Source organism: Budorcas taxicolor, chromosome 10 (assembly GCF_023091745.1).
Source record: "Budorcas taxicolor isolate Tak-1 chromosome 10, Takin1.1, whole genome shotgun sequence".
Taxonomy (NCBI): domain Eukaryota; kingdom Metazoa; phylum Chordata; class Mammalia; order Artiodactyla; family Bovidae; genus Budorcas; species Budorcas taxicolor.
Window position 1 is genome coordinate 84,229,978 of NC_068919.1, and position 16,499 is coordinate 84,246,476.

Sequence of the window (16,499 nt, forward strand, 5' to 3'; positions counted from 1 at the left end):
TGGTTTACCTGGAAGCAGCCTCAGATTTGTCTAACCATTGATTCTTTCTTTTGGAAATGTTTTATCTTTCATTATAACCAGAAGCAGCTATCTCTGCTTGAGGTTGTTACTTGTTTCTGTATAATCAGATTTATTCTTTGTGAAATGGAGAATAGAATTTAGATTTCTTGATTTATAATCACCTATATATAGGTACCTACATAACACTTCCCATCAGTAGCAGTAATAATAAAGGTTAACATTTATTGCACATTTGCTATATACCAGGGACTGTACTAAGTGCTTTGTATGTATTGATTCATGTAATCCTTATACCAACTATATCTTGAGAGAAGAATTTAGGAGTCACAGATTACAATGAGAAATTACTTTTTGAATAATTTCTTAGGAATTAGCAAATTTTTGCAAAAATAAATTAATGGTTAGTTTTTTGTATATTCCAGTATATTGTTTCTTTCATTTTTCAATTCTGGTCTATATTTGTGGATTATGACAATTAAAATTATAGCTGAAGCTTTATAACTGGGAAAGTATGATGAGGAAAAATACATATAAAATGAAAGATCAGATGCCTCAGGCAACACAACAAATTTCTGTGTTTTCTGTGGTCTACAGAAGATGTGCTTTAAGGGATTTGACTTTTCCAGATTGCTCATGAAGATGTAGAAAGCATGTTATGGAACACTTAGCTACTACTATTTTCACTTTTAAATTATGGATACCTTTAACACCTACTGTGTGCTGGCACTGTGCTGATAATTTACTATGTTATCGTCTCAATCCTCCTATTTCAAATCCTTATCTCAAAGGACTGCAAAGATTAGTAGTATTCTCGCTTCACTAAGACTCAAGAGAGTACCACTTGGCTACTAGAATTGGTAAACCTAGAATTTGAAGTCTGTCCAACTCTAAAGTCTTTTTGTTTATGGAGAACACTAAGCAGATTGATGTTACTCAGCTATCAAGGTTTCTTTCCTTTTTGAAATTTCCGTTTCATCCATTATTGCTTTGTATAGAAATGCTGGATAAAAGTTACTTCATCATTCCTTTTAAAAAGCTCTTTCTAGGCCACATAATTAAACAAAATATCTGAAGTGATGGGTAATAATGGTCACAGTTGAATACAAGTCAGCCATATTGTGTCAGGAAAGTCATAATATGAGTTACATGAGGCAGAAAGTAATCTTTTTCTTACACTTGACCCTTTGTGTTCACTTGGGTCATTACACTTTGCAGAATGGTAGGAAGAAAATTGTAAAAGGTCTGAAGAGGTTGTGGTAGATGTTGTTATATGTTGATTGTGAATGTAAGACAAAGTGAAAGGAATTTGACCAGCCATTTAAAGAGAATCTTGAAGAGGTACATAATTACTCTTTAGGAACATGAAGTGGTGTTTTTAAAGGTATAGGCTAACCGTTGTTCTCACCGTATACAAGAGGGGCCTTCAACTAAAATGCCCACAAGAACCAGAAAGGTAACTAAAATGAGTGAAAGTGGGCCAGTATAACTTGAGTGTGAGGATTGTGGCAAAGCGCTTCATCTAAGTCTGGCAGCCACCACTCCCCTGAGCTGATTGCTGGCATGTGGGAGTGTAGGCCCAGTGTTTCCAAATTGCAAGTTTGAATTTTTATTGAAAAGTATGTATTTTTTTGCTTTGTAAATAGTGTCAACTAGCACAGATTTTTAAAAACTGTTAATGAAAGCCAAATTGTAAAAAGCCTTTTTGTGTGTTCATATATATCCAAATACATTTGGCCCATGTGCCACCATTTTTCAACCGCTTATCTAAAGACTATGGAACAAAAAAAAATCAGCAAGAGATTTTGGTTGGATGAATGAAAAACATGACAAGTAGGTGAGATACTAAAACAGACTAAAGAGGCAGGTTCTAGAATTGATCCCTTCTAGATCTTCAGTAACTTATAACTACAACTTAGGTTGTAGATGTCTGATAAATTAGCTCGTAAAGACAAAAAGGTATTACCCTGGAGATGTTTTATGAGTACTCTAGAGAGTTTAAACAAGGTTTTTAGTTTCCTTTTTTATTTTTCGATATTAATTATAGTTACTTAGGAACAGAGAACACATGCCTTAAATACAATGGCAATTTTATTTGTTTACAGAGAACAGAAAGAACAGCTTCAAAAGATGAAAGACTATGGGTCTGAGCCTCAAATGCCTGACCATCTGCCACCCCAGGATTCAAGATTACAGAATACACCTTCAAGACCTGGATTGTATCCGGTATGGGAAAATAATATACTCAGAAAAATGAAATGGTTCTTACTTTGTATGTTTGTATGTCGTTTGATTTGTTGTTGTTGTTGTTGTTTTATAATAAGTATAATTTTCCTGTGTAAAAAATGAAAATTTTGGAAAAGTGAAAAACACTAATGGTAATGGACCTTTGAGAATCTTAGGAGTATGGTCGGAAGCATGACAGAAACACTTTTCCCCTTACAGTTTAAGTACACCAAGCACATCAGAACTGTGTATATGGCTCTGTGTTCATAAAATTGTAAAATTTTCTTGGTAATCCTTTTTGTTCAGATAGTCCTGTTCTTCATCTGGACAATGCAAGGATTCCCTGCAAGCCCTGCTCATGTGAGCTTCCTAGTCTCCCTACCTGTTCAGACTCCTAGTCCTTAGCTAAGGAAAGGGATAGAACATCATGCCCCACTTCAGGCAGTGAAGTTATGCTAAAGAGTCACGTGATTAAGTTCTCTGCCAGAACCCTTGCTGCTGCTAAGTGGCTTCAGTCGTGTCCGACTGTGTGACCCCATAGATGGCAGCCCACCAGGCTCCCCTGTCCCTGGGATTCTCCAGGCAAGAACACTGGAGTGGGCTGCCACTTCCCCTTATCGTCCTGTATTTTGATTGTCTGTTTTCTTGTGTCTTGCCTTCTATCTTATTTTGCCTGTTCTTCATAAGGATAGGAACTATGTCTTTTATCTTTGTATTTCTTAGCAAACAGTAGAAGCTCTAGATTATAAATCCACATTTCTGCTTTATTTACTTGATAAATCATAAACATTTTAATGTTTTGCTACATGCTTTATATTTTTGATGCATAACAGTTTATTAAAACTATTCTGTTTCTGTTAGACCTTTGTTTCTAATCTTTTACTTTTATTAATGCAATGTTAATGAATGTGTTTGTATCAAATTCATAATAGTTTCAGTATTTTTTTATTGAAGTAGAGTTGGTTTACAATGTTGTGTTAATTTCTGCTGTATAGCAAAGTGATTCATATATATATGTATGTATGTATGTGTATATATATGTATACACATACATGCATGCATTTTAAAATGTGTTGCGGTTTGTCTCAGGATATTGACTGTGCTGTGCAGTAGTGCCTTGTTATTTGCCCATTCCATATATAAGCTCACATCTGCATTCTTTTTTTCTACAAACCACCATGCGTTATGCTTCAAATTCTTATTTTAGGTATCTTCTTAAAACTACTTTTAAATTCCTAAAGTGGATCCTTTTAATGACTAAAGAACAAGGACATTTTTAATGATTCCTGTAATGTAGCCAACAGCTCTCTAAAGCTATGTTGTAGCCTTGCAAACATCAGATACTTAATGTTTTTGGTAGATTGAATAGTTTAATAAAATGTTACAATATGTTTGGTAGTTTTGATAATTAGTGAACATGAATATTTTCCAGTATTTGTTAATTACATTTCTTGTAAAAAAAAATTCCTATTTTTTTAATCTATTTGACTCTTCAGGTTTTTCTTATGAATTTATGATATAGCTATTAATCCTTTCTAATGTAAATACTGTAGGGGTGTTTTGCTTTTCACAAATGTGTTGCTATCACCGGGTACTATAAAGAATACACTTTTTACTTATAGTCCAAAGAGTTCCTAAGATATGCACAACACATCTGGACGGCTGTGCTCCAGATACAGTAGCTTTGTCATACAAAGACATTTTCTAACACAGTTTAAAGTGCCATAATCTAAAATTTATCTTTAGGTAGTAGTCATTTGTTTTTAACTCTAGCCTGTATTGGCCTCTTGTTAAATAATATTCCTAACATATTAGCCAAAATGTAATTTTGCTACTCAGAAAGTTTGTTTTTAAAGCCCAGCCTGTGTATGAGTAAATATGTAAGTAATGTGCATTATTGACTCCCTGGTGGTGCAGAGGTTAAAGCGTCTGCCTGCAATATGAGATACTGGGTTTGATCCCTGGGTCGGGAAGATCCCCTGGAGAACGGAATGGCAACCCACTCCAGTATTCTTGCCTGGAGAATCCCATGGACGGAGGAGCTTGGTGGGCTACAGTCCACGGGTCGCAAAGAGTCGGACACGACTGAGTGACTTCACTTTCACTTTCACTTTCAAGGCCTGAAGTAACCATCAGTGTGTTTGTCAATAGAACAAACAAGGCAGAAACACAGAAATAAATGGATAAAGAGTATTCAAGTCAGAGATTACTTGCAAAGATTAAAATAAAATTTGACAGTTGGGTTTCAGTATTAAGTAGATAGGACCTATCTGCCCAGAGATTCTACTGGTTCCATAATACACATTTCAGTTGACATCCGGTGCTTGTCAGAGAGAATACTCAATGTCCATTTGGTTTCTTTGTTTTGTCGTCTCCCGTCACTGATGTCGTGTGTTGCTACAGACAGCTGTTGTCAACCAGATGAACTGGATAGAAGTGAGGGAGCCAGCTAGAATTTGTTTCTCTCACTGGAAGTTCACCATTTTTGTGGAGGAGATAGGTCACTAGAGTGGAGAGAGAGTTTATAGCAGAGATTCTTAAATGAAGTGGTGAACGTGAGAATTACACATGGAGGTTTTGTTTTGTTTGTTTTAAACCAATGCCAGAACCTCTCTCACAGAAATTTAGTAGGTTTGAGGTCAGCCAATTCAAACTGACTACCACCCTAAATTTTCTGGAAGAAAAAAAAGAGAGTGGTTCATTGCAGAGGGAGGGAGGAGGTAATAGTTTTGAGGACAGTTTTTTTTTTCTTCCCTTTTTTAAACCAACCTAATTGAGGTATAATTTACATACATCTAATTTGTCCATTTTTAAGTGTGTAATTCAGTGATATTTAGTAAGTTTACTAAGCTGTGCAGCCATCACCATAATCCAGTTGTATAACATTTTCATCACCCCAGTAAGATCCCTTGTGCTCGTCTGCAGTTAATCCTCGTTCCTACCCCAGGTCCCAGGCAACAGCTAATCTACATTTTCCAAAATGGCTGCACCATTTTACATTCTAACTGTAAGTCCTAAGAGTCTTTGTGTTTCTTTACATCCTCGCCATCATTTGTTATTGCCAGTTTTATCAATTATAGCCATTCTATTGGGTATGAAATCTTACTTTATTGTGGTTTTAATTTGCATTTCTCTAATGACTAATGATGTTAAGCATATTTTCATGGGTGTATTGGCCATTTATACATCTTCTTTGGAAAAATGTATGCAAATCTTATGGCCATATTTTTTGATTGTCTTTTAAAAGATTTTTATATTCTCAATACAAGTCCTTTATCAGATATGAGATTTGTATATATTGTCTCCGTGATGGTGTATTTTAAAGTACAGAAAGTTTTGAAGTTTGAATAACTTCAATGGAGTGAGAACCAGATTTCTACTGATATGTGAACATATGATGGTATGCTCACTCATTAAGCCATTTACCCTGTTCTCCAGCCTCCAGGGTCCTACAGACCACCACCTCCTATGGGTAAGCCACCAGGTTCAATTGTAAGACCTCCTGCTCCACCAGCAAGATCATCTGTTCCTGTGACCAGGCCACCTATCCCAATACCGCCACCACCACCCCCTCCTCCTCCGCCACCACCTCCTCCTCCAGTGATAAAGCCACAAACTTCAGCTGTGGAACAAGAACGCTGGGATGAGGATTCTTTCTATGGCCTCTGGGATACCAATGATGAGCAGGGACTGAATTCGGAATTTAAATCTGAACCTGCAGCAATTCCATCTGCTCCAGTGTTACCACCCCCACCTGTTCACCCTTCCATCCCTCCTCCTGGCCCAATGCCTATGGGTATGCCACCCATGTCCAAACCACCACCAGTGCAGCAGACTGTTGATTATGGCCATGGCCGAGGTAGGTAAAAATGGCAAACTTGTATTTAGGATTCTAGCGGAATTGTTCAATTCAACTTTGGCTTCCTTAAGCTTCACTCTTACAGTGTTTTTATCCTTTTTGTTTACCAGACATATCCACTAATAAAGTTGAACAGATACCCTATGGAGAAAGAATAACTCTGCGTCCAGATCCACTACCTGAAAGATCAACTTTTGAAACAGGTAGAGGTCCCAGGGAGATAAGTATTTTTAAACCTTTTCGGACCTATTTATCATATGATTTTCCTTTTGGTAAGATTATCTGGGCCTCCCTTTAATATAGCTAAAGGATTCATAAGTTGAATTTAGGGCAGCAATTTATACTAGTTCTAAATTTAGATTTGTATTTTTCTGCTTTTATTTCAGGAGAAAAGGGATGTAGTTCTTAACTTTAATTGTTTTTGCAGAGCATGCAGGCCAACGAGATCGTTATGATAGAGACAGAGATCGTGAGCCTTATTTTGATCGTCAAAGCAATGTCATGGCAGATCATCGAGATTTCAAAAGGGATCGGGAGACACACAGAGATCGAGACCGGGATCGTGGTGTTATTGACTATGACCGGGATCGATTTGACAGAGAACGCCGACCTAGAGATGATAGGTATGCCATGAAAACTGTCTTTGCTGCGTGTGCAAATTACCATACACTTAAGTTCAGCAGAAGTCAGTGTAGTTAAGGGAAATTTAGTAAATGATGTATTTTTCTCATGCATGTGTGTATATAATTTGGAGAAGGAAGAGTACCAATTTTTAGGAGACTCGATTCTTGAGTTTTCAAGCTTGAATTTCAGAGAGTTAAATGGGAGATGGAGAAAGGAAAGAGTATTGTCAACAGAGTTGTAATCATTGCTTAGTTAATAGGCAGACAATTAATTTTTGCTATTTGTGAGCTCTGTGGATGTGTGTATGCAAGGCAGATCTAAATGGAAAAGCAAAATAAAAATATAAATATTGATTATGAATGGTAACTACCCATAGAGAAAATTGGGGATATAATGGTTTTTTATTTACCAAAGCACTTCCTGTTAAACTTTCTAGGACTCAGTCATATCGAGACAAAAAAGACCATTCCTCATCCAGAAGAGGAGGGTTTGATAGGCCTTCCTATGATCGCAAGTCTGACCGACCAGCCTATGAAGGACCGTCCATGTTTGGAGGTAGATTAGTACCTTACTAACTATAAAGATGCTGAGAATTGAAAACTACAGGAGATGCTTTTGATTGTAGCTGTGGGTTCAAACTTTCAGAGTGAAATACACTCACAGATTTCTCAGAGATGGCAACATCATCACCAAAAAGAGTCATATGAAATAAAATGTAAATTGCCTTTTTTACATTATTAAAGAAATTTTGGAAGACAGAAATAAAATCATTTATAATCCCACCACCTACCTACCATACCACAGCCATTGCAATTTTATATATTTCCTCGCATTCTCTCTTCACATACATATTAATGAAGTTGTAAACAAAGTCTGCATACAGTTTCTTTATTGTGCTTGTTCTCACTGATACTATACCGTATACACTTTTCTATATGTAAATCTATTATATTAATGGCTCAATGATAGTTCATCAGTGAATAAGATATAAGACTCATTTTTGAACACTTAGATTGCTTTTAGTTTTTCAGTGTTATAAATTAGACTTAAATAAACTAGAAATTCATACCTGTTTATGTGAATAAGTTTTCCTAAGCTGGACTCGTCCTCATATATGTTAACATATATATATTAGGAGGAGTGGAGAGCATTAAAATGTTAAATAATTACTATATAAATAGTAATCTTGTTCATCCGCTGGCATTCTAGGAGAACGAAGAAGTTACCCAGAGGAGCGAATGCCCCTGCCAGCTCCTTCAATAAGCCACCAGCCACCTCCAGCTCCACGGGTTGAGAAGAAACCTGAATCTAAGAATGTGGATGATATTTTGAAACCACCTGGCCGAGAGAGCAGACCTGAGAGGGTGAGTCCTGTGTGGTTGACTTGTTTTATTGCAAATCAGAAGCTGATAAGAGATCTTTTTAGTATCCTGAACAGAATTTCTGTACTTTTCCATGACATGGTAGTTTTTTTTTTTTTTTTAAACTTATTTTATTGGAGTATAGTTGATATGCAAGGTTGTGTTAATTTCTTCTGTATAGCAAAGTGATTCAGTTACATGTATAGATATATATTTTCATATGCTTTTCCACTATGGTTTAATCACAGGATATTGAACATAGTCCTCTGTGCTATACAGTAGGTAGGACCTTAGTGTTATCTAGTCTATATATAATAGTTTGCATCTGCTAATCCCAAACTTCAGTCTGTCCTCCCCCATTCCCCACCTTGGCAACCACAGTTCTTTTCTCTATGTATGTGTGTCTGTTTCTGTGCTGTAGATAAATTCATTTGTGTCATATTTTCGATTCCACACATAAGTCATATAATAATGGTATTTGTCTTTCTATTTCTGACTTACTTCACTTAGTAATAATCTCTAGCTCCATCCTAGAGATGGTCCATCTCTAGGTCCATCTAGGCATTATTTCATTCTTTTTTTATAGCTGAGTAGTGTTGTGTTGTATGTGTGTATCTTTTTTATCCATTCATTCATCAGTGAACATTTAGGTTGTCTCCATGTGTGACATAGTATTAATATCAGATTCAGGGCATCTTGCCATCTCCAAATCATCATTTCTCATAAACTGCCTATCCTTTAGAATCTAAGAAATTAGAGCTTAATTGCTTGGCAAAAAGAAAGTGTTGACTATTCCCTAATTAAACATTTTTTTTAAGTGTTAATTTATAGAAAATAAGAGGAACTCAATTAATTGCACTTTGAAGAAGGGGAAAGAGGATTTGGTCTCATGGCATGTGGAATTTAAAAGGAAGAATTAGGAGAATTTGATTAGTTTAGACTTACTTTCCTGGTGACCTCCATGTATATATACACATTCTTACATTTTCCCTGTATTGCAAAATAATTAGATTCCATTTAAATAAACTGATACTGGGATTTCTATCAGAGGTTTGACCCCATGTATGTATGTATGTCACTATTTTAAAGTCTGTTTCATCTGTTGTTGGTATAGTTGCTGCAGCTTTCCTGTGGTTGCTGATACCTTTTTCCATCCTTTTAATTTCAATCTATTTGTGTCTTTCAGTCTGAGACATGTTCCTTCTAGACAGCATATAGTTTAGATCATGTTTTTTAGCAGTCTGATAATTTTTGCTTCTTAATTGGATTGCTTAAATCCATTCATGTGTAATGTTGTTATTGATGTAGATGGCTCAAGTGCCCCGTGGTTAGGATTCAGTGCTTTTGACTGCTGTGGCCCAGGTTCAGTCCCTGGTTGGGGAAATGAGGTCCTGTAAGCCACACAGCAGGGCCATCAAGAAAAAAGAGATATGGATGGCTTAATTCCATTCCTGGCTTGCTCAGCTGTAGTGAAATACAGTTGGTTTTTGTATATTGATTGTATATTGCTCCACATTGCTGAACTCATTTATTGGTTCTAATAGACTTTTAGTGGATTCCTTGGAAGTTTTCCTGTATGTGAGATGATACCATCTTGCAGATGGAGATAGTTTTACTTCTTACTTTTCAGTCTGGATGCCTCTCTTCTTTTCTTGCCTAGTTGTTCAGTGTTGAATTGATGTGGTGAGAGCGGGCATCCTTGTTTTATTCCTGAACTTAGAAAGAAAACTTTCAGTCTTTCACCATTAAGTACTGTGCTAGCTGTGCATTTTCGTTTGATGTCCTTTATCAAGTTAAGGAGGTTCCCTTTCATTTCTAATTTGGTAAATGTTCTTATCATGAAAGGATGTTGGATTTTGTTAAACGCTTTCTCTGCATTGAGATTTTTTTGTTTTTTATTGTATTGATATAATGTATTATTACATTAACAGATTTTAGATATTAATGGTATCTCTGGGATAAATCCTACTTGGTCATGTTGTTTAATTCTTTTTATATGTAGCTGGATTCAATTTGGTAATACTTTGTTGTGAAGTTTTATATCCATATTCATAAGAGATACCAAATTTTCTTGTGATGTCTTCGTCTGGTTTTGGTATCAGATTATATGCTGGTTTGAAATACTGGCCTCATAAAATAAATTGGGAATTGTTCTTTCTTATTCTTTTTTTTTTCTGAAAGTGTTTTTGAAGAGTTGGTGTTTTTCTTTAAATGTTTGTTGTAATTCAGTGAGGAACCTGGGTGTTTCTTGTTGGCAGTTTTTTGACTACTAATTATGTCTCTTCACTTGTCATAAGTTTGTTCAGGTTATCCATTCTTCTTGAGACCATTTCAGTAGCTTGTGTCTCTCTAAAGAATTTGTCCATTTTTTCTGAGTTATCTAGTTTGTTGGTATGCAGTTTCATAGTAGTCCTTTATAACCCTTTTAAAATTTGTGTAAGGTTGGCACTCATGTCCTCTCTTTTTTTCTGATTCTAGTAATTGGAATCCTATCTCTTTTTTCTTAGTTTAGCTAAAAGTTTGTCAGTTCTGTTGCTCTTTTCAGAGAACCACCTTTTGGTTCCATTGATTTTTCTTTAATTTTCTGTTCTCTATTTTAATAGCCTCTGCTCTAATGTTATTTCCTTCCTTCTTGCTTTACGTTTAGTTTGTTAGTACTAAACGTTTGTTAGTACATTTAGTTTGTTCTTCCATTTTCTTATGTTGTGTCTTCATTTTTATTAATCTCAAAGTATTTGCTGATTTTTGTTTTTATTTCTTCTTTGATCTATTGGTTATTTAAGAGTATGGTGTTTCATTTTTACATTTTCCCAAACTTTTAAATTTCTTTCCATTGTGGCCAGGGATATGCTTTGTATAATTCCTGTCCTCTCAAATGTGTTAAGGTTTATTTCATGGCCTATGGTATGGTCTCTCCTGGAGAATATTAGGTCATTGTTAACTCTAAGATCAATTCATTGTGGAAAAAAAAAAAACTAAGTGATTTTTTTTCTTTAATTGTGTTTCAGATTGTTGTTATAATGAGAGGATTGCCAGGCAGTGGAAAGACACATGTTGCAAAACTTATTCGAGTGAGTATGGAAAAGTGAAAGCATCACTTGCTTTTGTTAGCCTTTTGCCTTCTTAACAAGCAACGTGATGTTGATACAGGTATTTCCTGTTTGATCCACTCTAGTTGGCCCAGGTGGGTGCTGTCTCATTTTGATCTGCTTAGGCAGATACTTTTGCCCCAGCTTGATTTGAAACCACGAGAAGATTGTGTGGTATTTAGCCATAAGAAAAAACTTTGTGCACATTTATTAATTTATTCCATAAATTCTCTTTAACTTTCTTGAATATCTGATACTTAGGATAAGGAGGTAGAATTCGGAGGACCTGCACCCAGAGTTCTAAGCCTGGATGACTACTTTATCACTGAAGTAGAAAAAGAAGAAAAAGATCCAGATTCTGGAAAGAAAGTGAAAAAGAAGGTATGCTATATTCCTCTCAGATTACATCCTAATTCATAAATAGTATTGAAAGCATGTTCAGAGAGAAATTATTGACTTTTTTAAACACAAACTTCAGTGCTCAGGTGTGAAGGAAAAGACTACACCTGAGAAAGAAGGAAAGTTATCTTTATCCAAATGCTAACTAGGGAAGAGATGTAAGGTGATTCCTGCTTTTGCTAACTCTGTATCTCTTTTGTGGGGATCTTAGGTAATGGAATATGAATATGAAGCTGAGATGGAGGAAACCTACCGTACCAGCATGTTCAAAACTTTCAAAAAGACTCTGGATGATGGCTTTTTCCCTTTCATCATCCTGGATGCCATCAATGACAGAGTTAGACATTTCGACCAGTTTTGGAGTGCAGCAAAAACCAAGGGATTTGAGGTATAGATTTAAAGAACTTTAGAGTATTTTGTGTTATCATGTAAGTCTTGCATTTGTTTGCTTAATCAATATTCGTTTCTTCTTAGGTGTATTTGGCTGAAATGAGTGCAGATAACCAGACTTGTGGCAAGAGGAATATTCATGGACGAAAGCTTAAAGAAATAAATAAGGTGATTATTATTATTTTTTAAGAAAACATAGAGGGCATAGCATGGTCTCCTGGTCTTTCCTTGAGTAGCTTCCAGAGATAACTTGAGCTCCTGAATCTCTCAATTAGATGGCTGATCACTGGGAAGCTGCACCTCGTCATATGATGCGTCTGGACATTCGTTCTTTGTTGCAAGATGCCGCTATTGAAGAGGTGAGTGTCCTTTGGCTTGAAAGCAGTGCAGAAGCCACCTTTTTCTCCACCATTTTTACTTTGAAAAAATTTTAAATTACAGAAAAGCTGCATGATTAGTATAAGAACACCTGCATGACTTTCATTGAGATTCACTGATTGTTAATATTTTGTCACATTTTTCTCTATTAGATTTCTTGTTTCTTCTTCTTGTTACTGTTAGTACTACTCCTATTACTATGAAACCATTTGAGAATAAAAATGCAGACCTCATAAACCCTTTATCCCCTAAGTATTTCAGAAGATACCTCCCAAGAGCAAGGGCATTCTCTTACAGAAGTAGAAATCTCAGTTACCAAATTCAAGAAATTTAACATTTGATAAAATCCCATATTAGGTAATATAAATTTCCTAAATTCTTTCATGTACAGTCCATATTCATATTTCACCAGTTGTTTCTGTAATGTGCTTTATAGCAGTTTCTTAAAATCCAGGATCCAGTCCTTTAATAGAAAAAATGGTTTCTCAGCTATGTCACTGTCATGAAAGACAAAGAAATCTTGAAGCATATTGGTCAGTTAACTGTTTTGTTAGCTCCCATCATTGTGGGTTGTCATGATTAGCTTTAGGTTAAATGTTAGCAGGAATGCTGCATAAGTGACGTGTTCTTAGTGCATCATATCAGGAGTCATATGATGTCAACTTATTTTATTATTATTGATTAAAATGTTGATCATTTGGTTTTGGTGATATCCTCAAAGTTTTCTACATTTTTCTCTTTGTAATAAGTGATCTGTAGGGAGATACTTTGAAACTGTTAATATCCTGTTCCCTGACAGATTCTCATAGATTGGTAATTCTTATCTAAATCAATTATTTGTTTGGGAGAAATAAATCTTTGTCATGGAAAAGGCGCGATCTTTCTCTTTTAATCAATTATATACCTCTGCTTTATTTGACTTCTTCCTGTGATTGAGAGTTATTGATACTCAGTGTTTCCACTGTATTTTTATGTGTTTTTGCCTCCTTTGCCACTCGTCAACCCATTTCCTTCTGGCTTCTGTCCCAGCCATTGTCTAGAGACTCTCACCAGAGAGTTCCATGACAAGGAACAATTCTCACTTCTCCTGTTGCATAATTTGCAGCCACACGTGACTGTGTCCACCTTCTTGAAGACGTTTTTTCTCAGCTTCTGTGAGTCTGTCCTCTCCTGATTCTCTTCTTGCATCTCAGGTCATGATGCAGGTCTCCTTTCCTGGCTTCTCTTGCTACCCAGTCTTTAAATGTTGGAATTCTTAAGGGCTGTATCCCAGGCTCTGCTTTCAGTCTGCACATTCTGTGTAGAGAGTCTTTCTGGTACCTTGAATTGCCTCTTATATGCCCTTAATATTAAATTGTAAAGCTTGGAATAAATTTTATCAATATGTTAACAGTAATTATATCTGAGTGGAGAGGTTGTGGGTGAGTTTTACAATTCTGCTATTATTTTCCAATTTTGTACCAAAAGATATGTATTACTATTAACCTTAAAATACCTCAAACTCAACCTGTTCAATGTGTAATTCATCCAAACCTGTTCCTCTTCTAATAATCTCTTATTTAGTAACAAGACCCATCAATCACTTAGTTGCTGAAACCCGGACTCTTTTACTCTCCATTATTTTTGACTCCCTTTATACCGCTGTTTGACTCTATCCCTTCACCATGTAGTCAGTCTATACAGTCTATAAATTTTGTCAGTTTCATCTTATAAATACTTCTGTAGTCTGTCTACTCTCTATTTGCATTGCTGCTATTCTGGGCCAAGCTCTCATCCTGACTTCTTACTATACCCTTTCTTACATTTTGAGATTTGAATTATACATGTTTTATGTGATTTAAAAAATACTTGCTAAAAGTTTTCAAAAGAAATCCTAGTAATCTATAGCCATTCAAAACAGATAACCATCAACTTAGATCATTATATTCAACTTCACAAGGAATTATACAGATAGATACCCCAGGAAAATGAAAGGCAGGAATATCATCTTGTCTGTCAGTTCTGTTTCAAAGTTTAGGGTATTAGAAATTTCTTAGTATGTAACAGCGAGTCTGTGCATCTTGCTCTGGGCAACTGTGCTGATTTCAGATCTCAGTGAGGGACTCAACATTTTCCTGAATGTTAACTCAGCCTATTTTATGTGTGATTATTGTGGTGGTGTAGGTGGAGATGGAAGATTTTGATGCAAATATTGAAGAACAGAAGGATGAAAAGAAAGATGCAGAGGAAGAGGAAAGCGAACTGGTAGGAGACAGAACAACCACTTTGAACAAAGTGTCTCTTTATTAAAATTCTTAAGGGTTTAAATTCATCTCTGTGGTCAGATTACTATTGTTGGTATACACGTTAATGGTAAAAGTTTCCAGAATCATCTTCACGGAGACTTTTGGATACTTTTTATTTTTACCCCAACCAAAGGAAGAGAACCCTCTACTGTGTTAACAAGAAAATTTTAAGAATGCTAAGAAACGTACCCTTGTATTCACTCAACTATTTGTGGGTGGCTCTAGGGGAATATACTTTTTAAGAAAATCAGTTACATATGAAAGAGCATTTTTACATTCCAGCAAATACATGGTACAACCTATCTAACTTATGCATAATTGTCTCTTCTTTGCTATAAGAGCTCATAACTGAGTTTCTATAAACTGAGGCAGAAGAACTTATTGAATGAGGAGGCAGAGGGTTGCCACTGACTCCCGGATTTGTTCTTCTGCATTTTATCCTATTAAGTGATGGTGAAAATGATTTGACTGTGTAGGCAATGCATTTCGCTTAGGCTAATTAAAGGCTTACGTAAGTGTGAATTCAGAGTTCCCGTGTACCTACTGTAAATGCTTTTGATCACACCTCTGTTGTGATGTCTGCCTTACCCTGTCATTCAAGAGTATGTGACTTCCAGACTTATGTTATTTTCAGTGTTTGCTAATGCGGTACAGAGATTAGCAATGCCTTGAAATAGTGTTGCTTTTTTAATTCGAAATATTATTTGTTTTATTTAATACTTCAGCCCTTGCTAAAGTTGCTTTTCATATTCTTCTGAAAATGTACAAAGTGAGAACCCTGATTCCTCCCCCTAGAGAATACATGCTAAGAAGTGGTTTCATCGCCCCATGTGTGTTATAGAGGACTCTGGATAGAAACTGTGTGTTTGCATAGAGATGGTGTCAACCTCTACATTCCTAGATTTCGTATGTGGATTAAAAAATAAGCTTTAAAGTTAATGGCATTTGAGTCTCAGTATGTTTTTTTTTTCCTTTAAACAAAGTCTTTTTATTTAATTAGATTGTATTTTAACATACATGATCTAAGGTGTAGGTAGGAAATTCACTTAAAGGTCCACGCTGTCCTGGAATATGGCTAATGACAAGTTTAGTTACTTGCAGCATGCATACTAGAAAACCATCATATGAGAAACCTATAATGTCAGCTCTCTGAAACTCTGTCTTCCTTTGTAGAGATTTCAGTTCAGGATATGGTTCATAACATCTGACTTACTTAGGTGTAGGTCAAAACTTGGAACTTTTAATTGAATGTACTATTATTTTTTAAAGTGAAACACACTGTAATACAATATTTTTTCACCAGAAACATGGCATTGAAACTTTAGAACTCTACCCTGCTGAACTATCTCTTTTATTTCCAAGTAACCTAATGTTCCATAGAGTGAGAAGATGATTTTAAGTTTTAAGGAAGAAAAGGGTAGTTCCAGCAGGGAGAGCTTAACATACTCATTTTACTTAACCTTTATGTAATAAAACTTCTCTTAACCTTTTTTCAAAATGCAGAATCCAGATCTCCTATTGTTGGGTTCTATTCCAGGAGTAAAAGATTCTTGGGAAATTTTAATAAAAGGGTTAAGAGCAAGTCTCCTGTCATTCAGACCATTTTAATGGAATCTTCACTCAACTTTATGTTTTCTGCTCTGTACTGATTACTATAGCTGTGTGAAATCCATACTTTTCTTGGTCAAGAGACTCCTTTGGGGGGATCATTGGTATGATATTTTGTCTTCTTTAATGCCTCAGTGGACCTTGTAGATATGACTCAGAATTTTAAAATATATTATTCTAGTGACACTTAAGGTTTTTAGATGATTTTTGAGATATAACAGTACAGATTCCATCAGTACCAAACTTTTAGCACCATCACTTC

At 35.7% G+C, this 16,499-nt stretch overlaps 1 protein-coding gene across 3 annotated transcripts in view; it reads left to right on the plus strand.

Moving 5' to 3' along the window:
* YLPM1 (YLP motif containing 1) overlaps positions 1-16,499 on the plus strand; it is a 62,385-nt gene that overhangs the window by 33,801 nt on the left and 12,085 nt on the right. For all 3 annotated transcript variants that reach the window (XR_008199994.1, XM_052646685.1, XM_052646686.1), the window contains 12 exons: positions 2,124-2,244; positions 5,683-6,103; positions 6,214-6,306; positions 6,531-6,726; positions 7,164-7,282; positions 7,937-8,091; positions 11,097-11,159; positions 11,439-11,558; positions 11,788-11,964; positions 12,051-12,134; positions 12,242-12,325; positions 14,508-14,588. Coding sequence is in view for 2 of the 3 variants with exons in the window: in XM_052646685.1 (XP_052502645.1) it covers positions 2,124-2,244; positions 5,683-6,103; positions 6,214-6,306; positions 6,531-6,726; positions 7,164-7,282; positions 7,937-8,091; positions 11,097-11,159; positions 11,439-11,558; positions 11,788-11,964; positions 12,051-12,134; positions 12,242-12,325; positions 14,508-14,588 (1,714 nt within the window). In the remaining variant the exon portion in view is untranslated. The remainder of the gene's footprint in view (positions 1-2,123; positions 2,245-5,682; positions 6,104-6,213; positions 6,307-6,530; positions 6,727-7,163; positions 7,283-7,936; positions 8,092-11,096; positions 11,160-11,438; positions 11,559-11,787; positions 11,965-12,050; positions 12,135-12,241; positions 12,326-14,507; positions 14,589-16,499) is intronic.